Source organism: Lepisma saccharinum, chromosome 2 (genome assembly GCF_977018435.1).
Source record: "Lepisma saccharinum chromosome 2, izLepSacc3.1, whole genome shotgun sequence".
NCBI classification, from domain to species: domain Eukaryota; kingdom Metazoa; phylum Arthropoda; class Insecta; order Zygentoma; family Lepismatidae; genus Lepisma; species Lepisma saccharinum.
Window position 1 is genome coordinate 20,114,822 of NC_139230.1, and position 20,322 is coordinate 20,135,143.

The 20,322-nt window shown below is 35.2% G+C and overlaps 1 protein-coding gene across 1 annotated transcript in view; it reads right to left on the reverse strand.

The window, feature by feature from the left end:
• The window catches only part of LOC145981412 (cell adhesion molecule Dscam2-like), an 842,890-nt gene that overhangs the window by 50,750 nt on the left and 771,818 nt on the right, over positions 1-20,322 (reverse strand). Inside the window, 4 exon segments of the mRNA XM_083114650.1 lie at positions 1,217-1,344; positions 3,092-3,233; positions 8,710-9,006; positions 10,847-11,022. Of these exon segments, the coding sequence (XP_082970776.1) occupies positions 1,217-1,344; positions 3,092-3,233; positions 8,710-9,006; positions 10,847-11,022 (743 nt within the window).

Consider the following 20,322-nt stretch of genomic DNA (forward strand, 5'->3'; position numbering starts at 1 on the left):
ATAAATTAAAAGGAAATGAATGGGAGTTCTTGTCCACATGAAAGCCTAGGGTTATAAACATCATTAGGATCCCCTATTTTAAATTTACTTTGAGATAAAGTTATGCCAGTTGGTTTGTTATATTTTTACATATTTACTACATTTCAGATATTTTGTTCTTTTCATTTTATGGCCCTTTTTCAAATCTTTTCCACCCTCACCAATGGAGGTATTTCGCAGATGGAAGCTTAGAGGTGTATCCACCCCCCCCCCCCAAATTATATCTGGATCTGCACTTCCCCACCGAATTCCAGTCTTCTCATGAAACTTATATTGTGCCATGCAAAAAATGCATAGATGGTTGTGTGCATGTGGAAATTGAAATAGAGCATGATATCCTTCTTAAGTTTTGTTCCTAGGTACAGTTAATTCAGTAAGAAAAAGATTTGCATTGAAGACATTGAAATTACATAACAAAATCCTTGAGACTATAGCATGTATTGATGTATGTTCTGAACATATTTGTTCTCTGTAGCATGACAATAGTCAAGAATTATTTTGGCACATGATTACTAATTCTACATCATAAGATTGAAATAAAAATTAATCATAAGAATTTGGTACAAATTGAAATAATTGGACCAATTCAATAAATAATTATAAACAGTGTGTAACATGCTTCTACATTCTTTATTTCCATTCACACTGCTATTTAAACACATTTCTAAATATGCAATTAATTTTTCTAAGAAAACATCTGTCCATTTTGACCATATATGTTCATTAAGGAGATGAATAACATATTGATTTCAGGATGAAATGTTTTAATATTATTCATCAGATCACTTAACAATATTTGGTAGATAGTGATTATTAGTTGATATTAGCATAAAACTGTGATCACAACCAATTTGGTACTTCTATAAGTTTTAATTGTGGAAGCAAGGCTGACATTTTGTTAAAATTACCATGAAAACAAAAGTTATGTGCACATTTTATTAAATAAGTATTAAACAAGTATTCAGTTTCATTTTCTAAGACTACTTCCCCAATGGCGTAGTGGTAAAAGTGTCGTCTTGTAATCAAGTGATTCTGGGTTCGATCTGCAGTGGAAGCACATTACACAGAGGTTCCAATCCCACTTTAAACTGTAGGTCTAGTACCAATTAGCATATCTGAACATAAAGTGGACTCTCCTTATGTAATGTATGTGTTGAGAGACTGAGAGAGAAATTACCTTGAACTTGAAGTAAGTAAATTATTTGGTCTGATCCTAATTCATTGGAAGCATGGCATGAATAATTTCCTTCATTAAACCTTTGTACATTTTGAATAACCAATGTATTATCTGGGAAGACTTGAATTCTGAAAAATAAAGAAACAAAGGTATTTATACTGGCAATATTACTTTTTAACAAATAATAATAATGCAAAAAATAAGTACCATGAAGAACAGATACAGTACACAAAAGAGATACACAGAAGCTGTTATTATATATATATAAATGCATCCACCTATCCACATTCACACACACATATACACAGAGGATCAACAAAAGGTCAAAAGGTGTGACACATTTTAATCATGAATAAAACAGAAAAGAACATAGATACAAAGAAACTAATAGCATAAATAGATAGAGTACTCTAAAGTGACAAGCAAACATGTAGTGTACTCTCATTAGGAGTGAATCAAGGTAACATTTTCACTGGGGCGAAGTGGATTTTTTAAGACCCCCCCACTCTGCTTCTCCCTCCACCATCTTTCTAACCTGGTTCTCCTACTTTCCACCTTTCTCCAATAAAAACACAATCATGAACTATATTTACGATTTTAATGATGAAAAATAATGGCCTTATTTTAAAAATACTTTAAGTGTTAATGTTAAAGAACGTGTTTATTGTATGTTGTGACATCAAAATAACAGTAATCTCTTTAGCTTAAATGGCTACATGGTTTTGCAATATACATACTTATTCTGATATGCAGCAGTAACTCCAACAACAATAAATTGAACTCTTTTTAAAACAAATAGCCACGTGCCCGGTGGACGCACATAGTGGTTCAGATCCCACATTAAACTGTATGTCTACTCCCAATTAGCCTTACTGTACATAAAGCGGACTTAAAAATAAACACCAAACAAACAAAGAAATAGCCGCAGTTATGTAATCAGAAATAAAGTTTTGATGCTAATAAAGGGGGATGTCCCATTTGGCATCCCCCAGGGAATGACTTGAATACCCAGGGCAATTGTCTAGCCCTTTAGCCACTCCTGGCTCTCAGTAATGATCACATCATTGGCCCTTCCATTTTTATGGAACATGCAGTCACACCAGTTATTTACTTAGGCATGTTGAAATACTTTGTATTTCCACAAATCGAAGAGCTTCAGCCGAACATCATTTTGCAACAGGATAATGCACCACCTCACTGGTTATGAATGATCATTATCCTGGATAGATTGGATGAGGTGGCTCATTTCCTTGGACCCCATGGTCACCCTTTGGATTTTTTTGGGTGGATATGTGAAAGACATTGTTTATACGATGCGAGTGAGAAGCATTGATGAACTGAAAGCCAGAATAACAACCTCTGTAGCCACTTTGGATGTTGGCATGCTGACTTGAACCTGCCAAGAAATCAACTTTGTCTTGTTAATCTTCATGTGACAAACAGAACTAACAAGGGACATAAATCTCTTTTCAGTTTATCTAGTCACGCATGCTATTGTGAATAGTTTCTTTCTGTGTACATTTTTTTCTGTTCTTTTCATGATTTAAATGTGTCAAGACTTTTGTAGACACCCTGCTTTTTTTTAAACTAGAATCTCTGAAAGCAAGGTTACACAATTATTAATAATTTAGTAGATCATTTAATAAATTTCTTTCTTTTTAACATAATTTTTGTTTACGTGAGTTGAATAGGAGGCAAGTACTTCATATTCGAAATCAACTATTTCATTACTCAAAATACTTTTATTTTATTACTTCAAATGTGCCCTCCATGAATAGAAAATAAATTAAAAATAATCAAATAATAAGTTGATCTTCTACAATAGCATATTTTTCATATCATTTTGTAGCTATGTACACATGCTAATGACCTTACCTTGGTTTATTTTGTACTTTCATATCACCAGATTTCCATTCTACTTTAGGTTTAGGAATACCAACACAATGGCAAAATAACTTAACATCTCTTTTCCAAGGAACTATAATATGCTGTCCAAATGAGACAATAGCAGCAGGAACTGGAAGTAAAGGAATTTTAACATTCCTTAAATATTGCATTATACATTTACTACAATGTACCTTATTACTGTATATTCCCATTTATAATATTTAGTGAGTAAATATGTAAGATAAAATTAACAATCAGGTTGATTGTATTTTTAGAAACCTTCATTCTGTTTTGATTTCTTCTTTTGTTGATTTCTAATTTCTTTTCTTCCTATATCAATAAATTCTAGTGTAATTTCCTATTTTCTATTTCCACACAATAGAACTTTATCAAAGTTTATGTGCATTCTTCAAATGCGCTAACTGTGAACTTCAATTTAATGCAATTGTCCTGTAGGTAATATAGATGACACAAAACCTGTTCATGATTCAAGTACAGGGGATTCAGCCTAAAAGTATAACATCAACTAAATTATAAATATTATATAATTATTAATATCCAGTGCTGGCCGGTTTTATTCTGTGTTGCTTATGGGTAGTGTCACCAGGTGGCAGAAGTGCTTGTCAGTAGATTATGAACTGGTTTCAGCCAGTTATCATTTGTACACTAGGTAAGCGTGGAGTGACTAGTGCATAAAAGAGACTACTGGTGTTTGTGTTAACATCCTTAAGAGCATATTCATGATGCATTTAAGTGCTCAGGAACATATGTTTATTGTGGAACATTATTTCAGGATGATTTCTCATGTGAAATGTCAATGCAGGAACAGTCACATGCATTTCTTGGTTGTAATGATCCACTGACTACCACTTATGGCATGTTGGCAATTCACTGTTATTTATGAAAAGTACTTGCACCTACAAAACATAGGGGTTGGAGCAGGCCTTGTGTCTAGATGCAGGGTAACTAGGCTGGTGTTTCTTGAAGGCACTCTAGATGCAAATATCTACCAAATATTTTTATCCCTATTGGAAAGGGATAAGCATGAATATTTGTTCCAGCAAAAGTGGAGTTATCTTAAGAACAGCATGTCCAGAAGTAATGCTCACCTTCAACAATTGTTGTAGATCAAGATGAATATCACAAAAGAAATCCAGAACATAACTTGAGAAATGCTTCACAGCATAGCCAAAAAAATGCAGTGAGATACTTTCCAAATGTATGCAGAACAGAATGGGGTTCACATTTAGCACTTGCTGTAACTTATAAAGCAAGCTGAATCAAAATTCTCAGCTTTTCCACCGTCTACTTTTAGACTAAACATTCTCTATTTCATTAACTTGATACAAGTTAATAAAAGGATTTGTATAAAAAGCTTTCTGTAATCTAGATTTGGCCTCCAAATTTAACTATAGCAAGAATCATACACAGAAGATTGAAATGCATAGCAGTATCATTAAAAATGAAAAAAGAAAGAAATATATCAGTAATTCTTGTGGCTAACATCTTTCTAGAAAACAAAATTACCTTTTCAAAATATTGTTTTTATTGTAATTAATTTGCAAAGATGGTAAAAGAAGAGAAGTATAAAATTCTCAAGAACTCACTGGTGTTGTTAACTAGGAACAAGCAGTGGCGGATTACCAAATAGGCACACTAGGCACGTGCCTAGGGGCGGCAACTCTTTTTTCCAGAATATCAAGATGCTTCATACGAAAGAAACCTTGATGTATCGGATTTATGTGTTATCAAGAAATGTTTCGCCTCCTTCAGGTGCCAATCAATTTGTTTTTAACCCATGCTGTGGCTTTTATCGCTTACAATGACAATGCAAGCCGTCCAGCCTTTGTTGGTTTGTTTTTGTAAATACATACCACTCGATCTTCCACTAAGCATTTGTTAATGGCCAGGCAGGAAAGAAGACTGATTGTTTGAAACTCGCATCTGTAACAGTGCCAGTCTTAAAAAAAAATAAACACATAAACACTGCTGATAAGTGAGTGAGTGCAGCTTTCGCGTGGACCACAACTAGTTTTTGTCTTACTGTATTCTCTGGCTGGTGCATTCAGTTTGTTGCTAGTGCGTTTGCAATTTGGTGTTTTTTTTTTTTATGCAGCAGGCAGCATGAAGCGAACAAAGTTAAGTGGGGCGGCTTATCGGAAACTTGCAAACGAAAAGCGTGAAAGAGAAGCAACCTTACAAAAAAATCTTGGTACAGTGGACATGTTTTTTAGGCGAAAGGAACAAGTGATTTCCGAAAGCAGTCCAAAAATTGAAGTGGAAGTAGCTACATCGAGTGAACTCTGTGAAATGCAAAATGTCGAAAATATTGTGGGTTTAGTGGAGGAAGAAAGTTCACCTGAGGTAGTGTCCCCTCAGTTCGTAGGAGTTCCTGATTGTGACAGTGAGAGTGCAAATTTCGTTAGTGACGATCCTGCCGAGTGGTGTCTGAATGAGATTACAATTGACATTCTTCTAAGACGTGGAATTAATCAGAATGCTGAAAACGATTTTTCTAAATCACAAAGACTCATAGCAGGTAAGACAAGATTTTTAAATAATAGTGTTTTTTTTCGTAAACTTGTAAATGGCGAATAAATTTTGCGGAATTATTTGGTATATTCGTGCAGCACTGGTGCCGTTTATTGTGCATCATGCAGGTTGTTCAAGGGCAAGACAAACATCGCAACTCACGGCATTTCAGACTGGAAAAACATTTCAAATATTCTAGCATCACATGAAAATTCTGAAGAACACAAAAACTGCGAGTTGGCACTCTTAACAAGGCAGAAATCTGTTGGGACCTTGGAGTGCACAACGGGCAATACATGATGTCTCTAGAGCTTATTGCCGAGTTTGATCCATTTCTTGCAGAACACATTGAATCCGGGGAAAGGTCATACAAGCTACTTGTCTTCTACAATTTGTGAGAAAAGAAATTATTAATGAAATAAAACAAAGCAAATATTTCTCCATAATTGTTGATTCAACTCCAGATATTTCGCATACTGATCAGTTAGCTTTTGTGTTAAGATATGTGAATGAAGATGGTAAACCCGTTAAAAGGTTTCTTTCGTTTCTGTCAAATCCAGGTCACAAGTCTGAAAATCTAGCCGAAGCTGTAATAGATATTTTGACCAGACATTCTATTGACCTTACTAATTGCAGAGGTCAGTCGTACGACAATGCCAGCAATATGTCGGGGCCATATACAGGTTTACAGGCTCGATATATTCTAAAGCATGTAATGTGCCCTGCGCAGCTCATTCTTTGAATTTGGTCGGAAGTAGTGCAGCAAGCAGTTGTAGGGAAGCATGTTCTTTTTTCGCTATGCTTCAAAATATTTACAATTTTTTTTCCAGTTCAACAAAATGCTGGAACTTACTTGCTTCTTTCATGTATCCACGAAGCAAAACACTAAAATCCTTATCACAGACACGTTGGTCAGCACGAGAGGAGGCTTGTACATGTATATATTAAAACTGGGATAGTGTAATGAAAACCCTTACTCATGTAAGTGATGATCCCTTTGAGAAACCACTAGTTCGAAATGAGGCCTTATCCCTCTTGAATCAACTAAACAGGCTGAAGACAGCTTTCATGATCACTATTTGAAAGGATATACTGCAGAGATTCCAGAGTGTCACCGTGAAATTACAAAGTGTCAACATAGATTTAACAATAGTACATGATTTATTTGAATCACTTGTGAACTTTATAACTTCTCTTCGTGACATGTTCGACTCTTATGAGCAAAAATCGATGTAGAAAACTGATATGGATTACGAGTGTAGTTATAAAAGGTTTAGAAAACGTAACATTCAAGCCGATGAAGTAAGAGACAATGAGGTTGTTCTAACAGGAAGATAAAAATTTAAAGTTGAGGTGTTTCTTCCTATTCTTGATAAATTGCACGCTGAATTAATTAGAAGAAAAGAAAGCTATAAATGAATGTCTGACAACTTCATGATCTTCAGTAAGTTTCTGCAAAGTTCTTCTTGTGTCATTTCTGAACGTGCAGCTAAACCTTCAGGCTGCATATGAAACTGATCTGGAATCAACCTTTCCAAACGAATGTGTGCATTTTGCGGGGCTTCTGAAGACCAGAGGAATCTGTGACTCGCCAGCAGAAATGTTAGCCTTTATACGGAAAGAAAAGCTGCAGTCTGTGTTTCCAAATATGGACATTGCATTAAGAATATTTTTGTGTACTGCTGTAACAAACTGTTCAGCTGAACGTTCGTTTTCTACCCTAAAAAGACTGAAGACTTATCTCCGTTCAACCATGTGTAATAAAAGACTGAACGAGTTATCTATTCTCCACATCGAAGCAGACATCTTGACTGATGGACACATCAACTTTGAAGAACTTATACACGAGTTTGCAGCAATCAAAGTGAGGCGGAAGCGGCTTTATTTATGACTGGTGAGTGGTGAATTTAATTTCTCAATACATTACATAATTTTAGGTATAGCACATACAGAGAATGAATTGTTTGTTATTGATTTTTATCCTTTGTTTTTTATTTCAGTATGTTTACTAATTTTTATATTAGCCTGTAAAAATACTGCAAATAAGTTACTACTTTTCTTTTGAGAAGGGCGCACATTAAGTTTGTGCCTAGGGGCAGCGAGGAAGCTTAATCCGCCACTGGGAACAAGTGATGTCAAAAATTTATCATTATGATACATCAGTAAGGTATCATTACATTTTTTTCATATTGCAATCAATATTGGCCAAAATATCATATTGTTATATATAATGAAATCTTCACAATGAAAATACTCAAAACTGGTTATTAATAGTTCTAAGAGTTTCAGTGGTTACTTTCACCATCCAATTCATTGCTTAATTAATATAACTTTTAATTATCACAGATGAAGAAAGTACGTATGTTGACATACTTATCATGTAGATGATAATACTTATCATGCTGCTGATCTATTTCATCTCTATGACATATTGTATGAGCAATATTTATCATCCCATAGTATATATTGTCTCCATTATATTTTTTATGCTGATGATATATGTCATCTCTATTATTTTTCATATTGGCAATATACATATCTTCTCTGCTTTTCCAAATTGTGTTGATTACATCTATCATATCCACATTGCAGTGGTGTATTCTGGAAATCTGACTTTGGTAGCCACAACAATTCTTATTTAATATTTTATATTAATTAGATGTAATAGAAATAAAACATTGATGCAGGCATGCAAGTAAAACAAAAACAGAAATCCGACAACTTCAAATTTTGAGGCAATTTCTATATATAAGGAAAAAATTGGTTTACCAGTGGTAAACCAGATAACATTGGAGAATACACCATTGACACATTGGAATTCTACTAAAAGAGACAACTGTGAGGTGCTCAGTTTAACAATTACGATATGCAATCAATTTGTAAAAGATATCTGGTGTGATATACATCATGAAGATGATATACAAAGCCAAGGAAATAAATATTCTGCACACTATACCTATATACTGCCAAAATATGTCTGAGATGATATTTGCCAGTATCATGATAAACTAGATGAAACATGACAAAATGCCTAATGCTACTAGCAAGTATGGAAAACTAGTAAGTATATTTACCTCTTGAACTTGGAACTAGAGGAATTTCAGGTGTACTCTGCCCTTGACCAACTTTTGTAGATGCAGCCACCCATGCTTCATAATATTCTCTCTTCTTTAGACCTGCAGCCTCATAGTAATGCTGCTGGGATGGAATAATCTTTTTGAATCTGTCCACTTCCTTTCCTTGTTCCAACACTCTGATATACACTGTGTACTTTGTAACCATTCCATTTGGACGTTTGGGTGGAAGCCAACTTAAAATCACTGATGATTCGGAACTCACCAGAGCTTTAAATTTTTCAGGAGCTTCAGGCACTGGAAAAAGCTGTCAATGTTGGTACAAAAAGGAGTCCACTCAATTGTAGTAAATGCATTGATATTATTGACAATACTTTTTACCTTCTGTGAATTTGGAAAGTTAGTGCATAAAAATAAAGCAAAGTTTTCCACACATAAACTATTTCAATTCTTGAAGCTTTCCAGGTTATGAATGATGAAGAGATTCTCTCAGGATATGAGCCAGGTCAGTTTTGGTTAAGGCCGACCTTAACCTTGGTTAGCACAGTGGCTACAATGCCTGGGGTGCTGGGTTTGAATCCTGGTCTGGTGAGTGTCCCTTAATTTGATCATATCATCTCTCACCCTCATCTTCGCAATTAGCCAAAAGTGGCAGAAAGTGAAGTAAAATAAATCAAATCAATCAGAGTTCTGGTTAGACTTCTGAGTTTTGGAGAGGTCATGCCACTCACATCTTCACTTCAATCTCTGAAGATGAAAGTGATGTTCCCAAGTAACCAGAACAGTTTGGACAACTAGAGTTTTCTTTATGTGAGAAAGGTTGGGTTTCTGTTGGTTAGCAAATTGATGTTGGTCTTATGTTGTCCAAAAGTTGTTTCTGACACTTGTCGAACCATATAAAGTGATTCAAAACCAGGTTGAAAAGCTACTTACTCCTGTTGAGACCACATTCAACAGTACGCTATAAATTTTAGAGTGTAAAATAAATTATGTGTGGCAGTGCTTCTTTCCAAATATTTCAGTCACGGCACATACTGAAATATTATATTGGAAATATTTGGAAAGAAGCACTGCCACACATAATTTATTTTATTTTTATTGGCTCTACATTGGCACCAAAGAGCGAAATCTCTGTTCAACAGTATGTTCTTACATTTGGCCAACCACTTTTAGATTGGTTGGCCTAATGTTTGGTTAATCACTTTTGGTTTCTTGAATTAGCTCTCAAAAGTTTGGAAACATATATGGAAATAACCAAGCTGATATCCTGATAGAGTCTCGTCTTACACTATATTTTGTTTTCATTAAAGAGACATGAGAAAAAAATACAAATTATCATAAAACAACACACACATTACAAAATTGTAGCAACAGATTTTACATCATAATAATTACAACTAAAATAAGCATTGCCAATGGATTTTACTTGCTTGCAACTTCTGCCTTCATAGCACATTATGTTGACCACTTCTCCCCAGAGTTTGGTGAACTTTGATTTTTTATGTCAAAATATTGTAAAGTACGAAATTCTAGATATTTTTGATTATATAATTATGTCAGAATTAAAAATAATCTTTTTGTACTGATTAATCATTTGAGGAATGCAGAATGGAACATAATTACATGAACATTACATTAAGTGATAACTATAGTAATTCATTTTTCCTGTTAATAAGTGAAATATATATTATTTTGCACACATAGAATGCCAAAATAGTTATTCTTTAAGAAATATCCATTCTCATCTTACTGTTAATTAGCTTTAGAATATTTGCATTGTATTTTTATTAGTAGTTCCATTAAGCATAATGACGATAGAATATATTGTGGAACATAACTGAAGTAATTCTTGAATCTTTCCTGGTGGCGAATGATGAAGAGATTTTCCCTGGATATTAGGCAGGTCAGTTCTGGACATGTTTTCAAGAGCTAATGTCATAGAGCCAATGTCACTTCAATCCCTGAAGATGAGTGATATTAGCTATTGAAAACTTGAATGCAAATTGGGAACTGACCTTGCTCAAATCTCGAGAGTTGTTCTTCATCATAGAATGTAACAGTTTATTAATAATAATAATAATAAAAAAAATGAGTAAATTGTATTTAGAAGTATGGGAAAATTTTCAAGTATTCGTACCTGTTTCTTCAGTTCTGCAGTAGGTGACTGGACTTGAAACACCATCCCCAACTCTTGTAAAGGCAAGAACACGAACACTGTAATTGGTAAAATGTTGCAAATCTCTCAAAACTGTTGTAAGAGCTGTAGTAACTTTTACATCTGAATTTATTTGATCTGAAAAACATAAGGATCAGCTTAGAGTAAATGAAATAATGTTCAAAGGAATGAACATAACTTGGGAGTATACTGTTTCTATTTTTTTAAAAGTCCTTTATACAATGAGGTGTTATACAAAGTTCCCAAAATGTGTGCATCCATCATAAGCATAATTTGTTTTGAGTTGTTTAGCAGGAACGGCACTACAGGGGGTCTAGGGGGCTGAAGCCCCCCCAAACCAGGCCTCAGCCCCCGGTAGCCCCCCAACCAGGCCTCAGCCCCTGGTAGCCCCCCCTTGATTTTTGTAGTAAGGTAGATGCATTTCAACAGAAAACTTAAAAAGTAAAATTTACATTTCCCATTATGAAACTTCCATTGGGGCAAGTACAATTTTCTAGTTCTGTTAGATCCCAATTACTTTATTACGATGTGTTCTGAAATCAATGAAGCACTGGTCATTCAATACTAAGTAATTTGCCAATCAGGAGTCGCCAAACTTGCTACGAAATCATCTGCCTGCATGAAAGATGGATGTATTCAGTGGCTATGAGATTGTTCTTTGATTGTTGTTGGCAGCCTCTGTAAATCGTATCACTATATTTTGGAATAGGTCTAACAGGTGTAAAAAATGAATTGTTATAAGTAGGTTGACTTTCAAAATCTAAGGAAGAGTTATGTTTCCTTTCTGTTTGTTAGTTCCTCATTGGAGTACCGACAATTACATGAGAGTTAGAGATGTTCTCTCATTGGTTTCATTGTTATATCTATTCTTAAGTAACTAATTCTCCAGCATTCTTAAACCCGAAGGTTTATGGCTGCAGCAACACAAGCCTTCATATCCTTATCACTGCAAATATTCGAGAGGGAGAAATACGAAGTTAAAGAATGAAAGAGTACACAAACTACCTAATTCCTAAATGCTAAAACATTGGAAATATTAAAATTGGCCTCCCAGCCCCCGTGGTCTAGCGATAGAATTGCTGTCTTCATATCAAGGGGTCCCAGGTTTGATCCCTGTGGAGGTAACATTTCATTAAGTCATTCAGATTCCACTACAAGGGCTTCCCTATGGCATAATGGCAACGTCGTCAACTTGTAATAAGGGGTCCCGAGTTCGATATGCAGTGGAGGCACATTGCACAGTGGTTCGAATCCCACTTTAAACTGTAGATCCAGTCCCGATTAACCTATCTGTGCATAAAGTAGACTTCAAAAAACAATTCAATTCAATTCCACTAGAAGCTGCAGCTCTCGTCCCGATTAGCCTCTGTGCATATAATAGACCATAATACAAATTCAATCAAGTAATCATTGAAATACGGTGCCAATATCAGCAGGCTTGGGCAATTTTCTTGCTCGCAGTCCTAGTCCTACATGTTAATTAATTATAATTTGTGAGGTTAGGAAATAATTTCTGCAGTACCACCATAGTGGACAAACTTGATTCTGTGCAGAAGAATCAATCTTTGAAGCAAATCTAAAACTATTGATCCAATTCTGTGCAGTATTTATGCATAATATATTCTGAAAAAAAAAATTAAAACCTTCAGCAGTTATTTTCACTAATAAAAATGCCCAGTGCAAGAGATGCAACTATACTCATTGCTTTTATGTCAATGTATTTGTCTCCTAGTGGAAGTGATTTGAAATGAAAATATTCTTGTTCCTTGTGAGTGGCACCTCCTAAGTGGACAGCATTTCGGTATCCTCCTCATTTTTAGCCCTAAGTTCTGAATTTCAGTCGTTGAACAAGAAAAAGTTAGATATTTCATCATGGCAGAGAAAATGGCATCATTAACATACTTTCTATTAAAGGGTGGTTTGTTTATTTGATGCCTATTTTATTAAGTTAGTGCCGCTTTTCTGATGTACGAAAAGCTACAATGTTTTGCCGCTCCCTACTGTTGTAATTTGAACAGTTTAGAGTTATGGCACACTATGAGGCAGAAAGGAACTCAAAATAAAGACCATTCAGCAGCTGCTTGCAATGGTTAAATATTTAAAATTGCCTTTTACGAACTTTATAAGCTTTGTGTTTTTGAAATGTGCCCACCCCCATCAACGACTGCTTATGGCAAATCAAGTGTTGCCTTCATAATCGAAATGGTAAGGGTATATCTATTCTGTCCTTTGAGAAAGAGCTTGCAAAATCTTTGGATTTAAACAGGGTAGAAGCTGCTCATAAAAACAGATGAATCTTATCGTAGTTTCTTGCTGTGGTTACTTTTCTTATTTGAACAAAAAAGTACTCGCATTCTTTACATAGAAAGAGTGTTATGTGTAGTATTTATACATATATACAGCGAAGTGATAATGAGTGTATTTTTTATGGAGTATTTTGTTTACTGTTCATATGAATAGTAACTATGTGATACTATTTCTCTCGATAATGGCTTAGGAAAAGAAAACAATACAATTATTGCATTTTATTTGACATAAAAGATTCTTGCCTGTGGAACAAAATGCAACATAACATCTCAGTGATTTATCTTTGGATCTGACTGTAAAATATGCCACTGGCAAAATTATAAAGTATTATGTAATTACCTTTTAGCCAATATTAGTTAGCCCCCGAGAATTTGACTCCGAAATCTGTAGCCAACCCCCCACTTATTTTTGGCTGGCACTGTCACTGGTTTTTTGGAGGAACATTCTGTACAAAACACCAATATCTTGCATATACATAATAGAGTTTTCCAGATTTTTGACCTCACCCACCTCCCCTGCTAACAACACATGTAGATATGTGTGTGTTATAGTATATACAAGGTGACACAAAAGTCATCACCTGATTTTCTTAGCCTATAGCTTGGGTTTTAAATTAAACAAAGTTGGTTTTTTGTGTTAAACTTTTATTGATACTTGTAAATTTTATGTCCTCAAATTTTAAAGATAACATCCAATAAATGACCACCATTCGAATTGATGCAAATTTGGGCTCTTTTTATTGCGTTGGTGGTGTTGGAAAGAATCTGTGGGGAAATGTTTTCAATTTCATGCTGAATATTGTCCTTTATTTGCTGTAACATCTCTGGCTTATTCACATAAACCAATGACTTCAAATATCCCTAAAGGAAAAAATCTGGAGCGGTGAAATCAGGGGACCTGACCGGCCATGGCAAATCACCAAAATGGGATATTACTCTGTCCAGAAAAGTGTCATGCAAAAGAGCTAATGTTTCGCAGGCTGTATGTGGGGTATACTTATTCATTTTCACATGCAATAAATTTCATGAGTATCTTCTATTTTACTGACAAAACACTACTAATATAAACAACAAGATGTCAAAATAAAGGTCAGTTCAAATGGGATGATGACTTTTGCGCCACCTGTTATACGAGTATTAACATGTGTTTTATTTACAAACATATCTGCTGTAGTGGTTTGCTTGGTAATATACTACACTTATGTCATGATTTAAAATCATCTGCATCTTATTAGTAATGCCTGCATTTCGGTTAAGACATAGCAATCTTTACAATGTAGGCATAGTCAGGTAACAGCAGTGATGGAATCTTGAGTCACATTGAATCATTGGCCACAAAGTCACCCAATGAACAACTGTTTGTCAGGCTTCCACGTACATAGAGTTTTGATGACATGCATGGGCGTTGCCAGAAATTTTCCTAGGAGGGTCGAATCGAAGATGTCGAGGACACCCCCTCCTCTCAAAAATATTCTGATACAGACCAGTGGCATATGCAGAAGTTTGTCAAAGAGGGTTCATTTTTAAAATTATTGCATTATCGGTATTTTAAATTATGCTATTATTATTATTACTACTTAGTAGTAGTAGTAGTAGTAGCAGCAGTAGTAGCAGTAGTAGTTTTAGTTTAGTTTATATTTTAGCATCCAATAAGTTTATTATATGAATAATATAGTAATTATTAGAATAATTAAATCAAGAAGACTTAGGTGGGCAGGCCATGTGGCACGAATGGGAGAGGAAAGAGGAGTTTACAGGATTCTTGTTGGGAAACCTGATGGTAAGAGACCTGTAGGAAGGCCAAGACGAAGATGAAGGGACAACGTTGAGATGGACCTAAGGGAAATCGGTAGGGATGGAAAAGAGTATATAGATCTTGCTCAAGATAGGGAAAGATTGAAGGCCTGTGTTGCTGCAGCCATGAACCTTCGGGTTTAAGAAGGATAGAGAGTTAGAGATAATATAGTACCCTGTTACACCAAGATTACATAATAGTTACTTCGAACATTAGTAGCAGTAGCAGCAGCAAACGCAGTAGTATAAGAAGCTTCAAAACATGTGAAAGTTACAAAAAACAGAGTTTCAGTGTTGCAAATTATGAAAGTTTCGTACCAAATTCGATATCTCAAGACCATTTTTAAACAATGACGCAAAATGAGGTGAAATAAAGTGCTTTGTTTAAAAATTGTCATAAATTGAAAGAAAGTAGATGGAAATTTCCAGGGGGGGGGGGGGGGTTGACCAACCAATTTGACCCACCCTGCCGACACCCATGTGACATGGGTATCTTGAACTTGTTGGTACATACTGAGGAGAAGAATCTAAGAAAAAAAATTGGAAACTATTGAGTATCACATTCTTGAATACAACACAACAACAACAAAAAATCTGAAAATCACAAGGAAAAGTGTTATGGTTTTATTATTATTAAATCAATCCCTACACCTACCATATTACCACCTGGCACACTTATTCAGAAAATGTGTGTACAGTATAAAGCATACTCAATACTTGCAGGGGAGCCTTCCCGATGGCACAGTGGTTGCATAGCTGCATTGTAATCAAGGGGTTCCGGGTTCGATACCCGGTGGAGGAACAAGTGGTTTGGATCCCACTTTAAACTGTAGGTCCAGTCCCGATCAGCCTTACTGTGCATAAAGTGGACTTAAAACACCTACTCAACTCAACAACTCAATACATGCAGGTCATTGACCATTTTGGGAATTTTTATGTAGCACCCCACAAATAACCAAATAACTTGATGAACAGTGTTTTATATTTTCAAAAGCATGCAAATATGAAAATTAAAAGATATATTTTGGAAGACAACCCTCTGATTTTATATACCAATATAATGTATCACCTAAAATCTAAATTTTCAAATATATGTTTATATATTCACTTAGGAGAAAGCTATACTCAAGAATTCCACATATAATTGTACATTGTGTGATTACCTCAAGTAGACCAAAGTTATTGCTGACTAAAACCTGTGAAGATTCTTGATGCAAAATAGATAAATGTCCAATGGTATAATCATTTGAAGAACTCTGACACCACCCAAAAACTGTGTGCACTAGTGCAGATGGTGATCTGATTCACACACTTGAAAAGAGAGAAAAAATAAATTCAAAAATGTTAAAGCCCTCTTTTTTTTTGTGGAAGAACAAAAATTAAGCAACATAAGTAAAGACATATTATCACTTTGAGAAATGCTAATTTTCATAACATTTGGATTTAATTTGAAACGTAACTGTTGCTTTGGTCAAAGACAATGTTCTTTGTCTTGACAGTTGAAGTAAATGGTCTTTCAAATAAGTGGAAAAATATACAACACGAAGTTAAAAGACTTGGTCAACATTTCTTGTGTGTCCGACAAACCAATGAATTTGAAATTTAGGATGCTTGTTTTTTCTGGGATCTTACAGGATATTTGAATTTCAGTTTAGAAAAATTAAAATTGCTACTAGATGAACAGTAGATATAATAATAAATAATACCCAAAAATATAAAATAAAATAAAAAGAAAATAAATATTGATGTGGTTTACAAGTCACACAGTTTTTATTTTGATCAGATGTTGATGTCATATTGGACGAGAAAGTCCAGTTTTGGAATGTACTTACATGCTTTACTCTAGCTTTCACCACATCATGTGGCTTCTTCAGGAAAATAAGTTGGGTTGGGTTCCCATGTTCTAAACTTTGCATATTTTTGCCTTAACTCCTGAAGAAGCCACATGATGTGGTGAAAGCTAGAGTAATCCAAAACTGGACTTTAGTTACTTAGTGAAATGATGGCATGTGGTGTAAGTTATGCCTTACCAAAGGAGTTCTTGTTTGAAAGAAGCACCCATTAGCAAAAGAAAGAATTAAAACTCTTTCAAATTCACATACTAATGTGCATGAAGCTTTTAGATGGTATCAGACTTCTACAAATGATTGTACAATTGAAAAATACCATATACATAATGAGCAAGACATTAAAGTTAGATCCCCAAGGATTCGCAAACACTGAGAATAAGTGGACTGTGTGTAATATGACACATTTTCCTAATATCCCACATGAAGTTTGTTTTAAGTTCATTTCATGCTTACACAGATTAATCGGAACTGAATGTACAGTTTAAAACCACTGTGCAGTGTACTTCCTCCAGGGATCAAACCTGGGAGCCCCCGGTTATGAGACGACAGTGTTACTGCTATGATATGAGGGTATCAACACAAGCATGAGCTTAAACCTGTCAGCAACAGGCTGAGCTCCCCTTTTGCAATAGATCACACTGACTTACCAAATGCATCAACAAAATAATGATACTTCAGTGCAAAAACACTATGTAAACTTTATTGTACTGTAGTTTTGTCAGTAGTAGTTGTGAACATACATGAAGGCACTGTTTGCAGCAGTGGCATATTCTGAAAATTTCACTTGATTTACTGCAACGATTCTTATTTATTGCATATCTCTATTATATACCCCATTTAGATTAATTAGATGTAATATAAATAAAACACCAATACAAGCATGCAAGTAAAACAAAAACAGAAGTTTGACAACTTCATATCTTCTGGCAAATTCTACATTTTTCATAAATCTCCCTTTTTATCTAAAATTGGACCTTGATTTCTCTGCACCAAGGAAAATTTCCTTTCATGTATTAACACTGTATATATACAATTATATAATTTTATAAGGAACATGGAAGACCGAATAAAGAAGATATGCACAGAGAAAGGGGAAGAAGAAATCTGTATTGTTCCTGTGGAAACAACTGCAAGAGAATGACTATGAAAAGAAAGACAGACACAACATCAACAGAAGAAGAAAAGAAATAAAAGAGAGGGGACTGGAGGAGAAGGAAGAAAAAGAGAGATGGTTTGGTATAAGAAGTATGGGAGAGGCCACAGAGAAGATATGCAAAGTGCTGAGGAAAGTGGGCATAAGAACTTACAGGAAGGGATAAGGATAGCCAGCAAGAAGATAGAAGAAAAGAGAGAGGAAGAAGAGGAAGGGGTTATCTACGAGGTGAAGTGCAGAGGATGCAAAAGTGTATATATAGGGGAAACGAAGAAGAGGCTGAAAGTCAGGTTAAAGCAACACATGGATGATGTGAGATTGAAGAGAGACAGGAATGCCATATTCAAACACACTAGAGAAACTTGACATGAAGTAGAATGGGATTCGGCTAGGCGAATAGGAAAAGAGAAGAGAGAACTAGTGAGAAAATGGAAGGAGGCCAAAGAAATAGAGAAGAAAGGAGAAGACATCATGAATTGGAATGGAGCACTCAAGATAAACAAGGAATGGAAGAGTGTGTTAGATAAAGTTGAAAGGATGAGAAAAAGGAAGAAGGAAGAAGGAAAAAAGAAAAAGAAAGAACAAGGAAGAAAGAGAAGAGAAGAGGACCAGGGGAGGAGGTATTCATCCATATCCCAAAAAGGCAGGTGGTGTGGGGGAATGATAAACAGGTAGTTCCAGACTCTTGCTAATCTTGACCTGTCAATCACCTGTCAGTGACCAATTAGTCAACTGTCAAGAGGGGATATGTATTTAATTCCTTTGGAGAAATCGTCCAAGATAAGGACTGTCAAGATGATTTGTGTTTGTGTGGCTAGTCACCATGCTGTGGGTATGTAATCTTTCTGTGTGTGTATTTCATCATTTTAGTTTAGTTCTTCGTCTGAGGAAGACCCTGATACAGGGTTGAAACGTTACATGTTAAGTGTTTTTATCTTAATAAACTGCCTTGGTCAGGAACTTAGTGTTTTTAATATGGAAACAAAGGCTTAATTATATTACAGTCTATACCCTGTCTCAGTTATCTCTGCAGCAAGGCTGCCATTAGCTGCAGAGAAGGTGCAGGGGGGGGGGGGGTGGATCGAGTGGGCAGAGCGAATCAGTACACGCTGCTCGAAGGCTGATAACTGCAGTCATTTCCCCCTTCATGCTATACAGTTCCCTATCGCATGTTCATTGGAGGAACCGTCTTGCGTCACTACTTGCGCAGAGACTTGTTTTCATTCATTTGCTCCAGCCGGGACAGAGTATAAGTTCCTTAAATAATTTACTTAAATTCTGTTTTTTTTTAAATGGTTTGCACAATATATAATAAGCAATTACCCATATATTTAAGCTGAATGTATAAAAATATGTGAAAAAAGTTGGTTTACCAGTGGTAAATGCAGTAACATGAAGAATATGCCACTAGATTGCAGTGTAGTGTCTCCCATATTTTAGTCACTTTCTTCTTGTGACCCAAATATTGCACTGGTATAGACATACATTTGATATAGCCAATGAAATACTTGCAACTTTTTTTTTAAAAAATACAGCTATCACAAGAAAAGCTTTTATTTCGCAGGACTTACAAAGAATCACAGAGAAGAATAAAAGGGAGACAAGAGAATGGCAAGAAGCAGGACCAATGCTGAGCCAAGAAAAAAGCACTTGTTTATGCAGAAGAAACCAAGAAGTTTCTAATACAGCAAAGAAGAAAACTCCAGAATCAAGTGAATAATTTGCTTTGCCTCTGTCTATGACAATATCGACTTTTCTGAAGACTCGATTCAAACAGGCATTCTTGGGTTACCAGCCAGATTATGTCAGTGTTTATTTCCAATGTATCGAGTGAATACATTGTTCTCATCATCAGGAAATGTTAAGTAGAGACCAAGTGTAAGCATAAATATGCAAGCATCAAGGGGCAGAGCTTAGATGGCATCCTGTGTATATTTTGCTCTGGATCACAGTGTATCATTGGCGGATGCCATGCTTTTATGGATGAACTATCCACTTCTGATGAAATGTTTCCATTAGTGAGGATATACTATGATTATATAATGACAGTTAAGTAATTTCATACAGAAAATCCTATGGATTTTGGAAAATATTTGTAGGTGTGAGACTTATTTTTGCTATTAGATGATAATTTGAGATGCCATCGATTAACTTCAATGTTACAGCAACTAAAAAGTCCACTTAAAATTGCTAATTTCTCAGTGTCAAGATTAAGTGACTTCAGGAGAAATTTCCAACATTTTTACAAAATTAAACCTGCAGATATCAAATGTTTTATAACCTATTTTATTTTATTTTCTATATATTATTATTATTTTACAAATTTTGCACTGT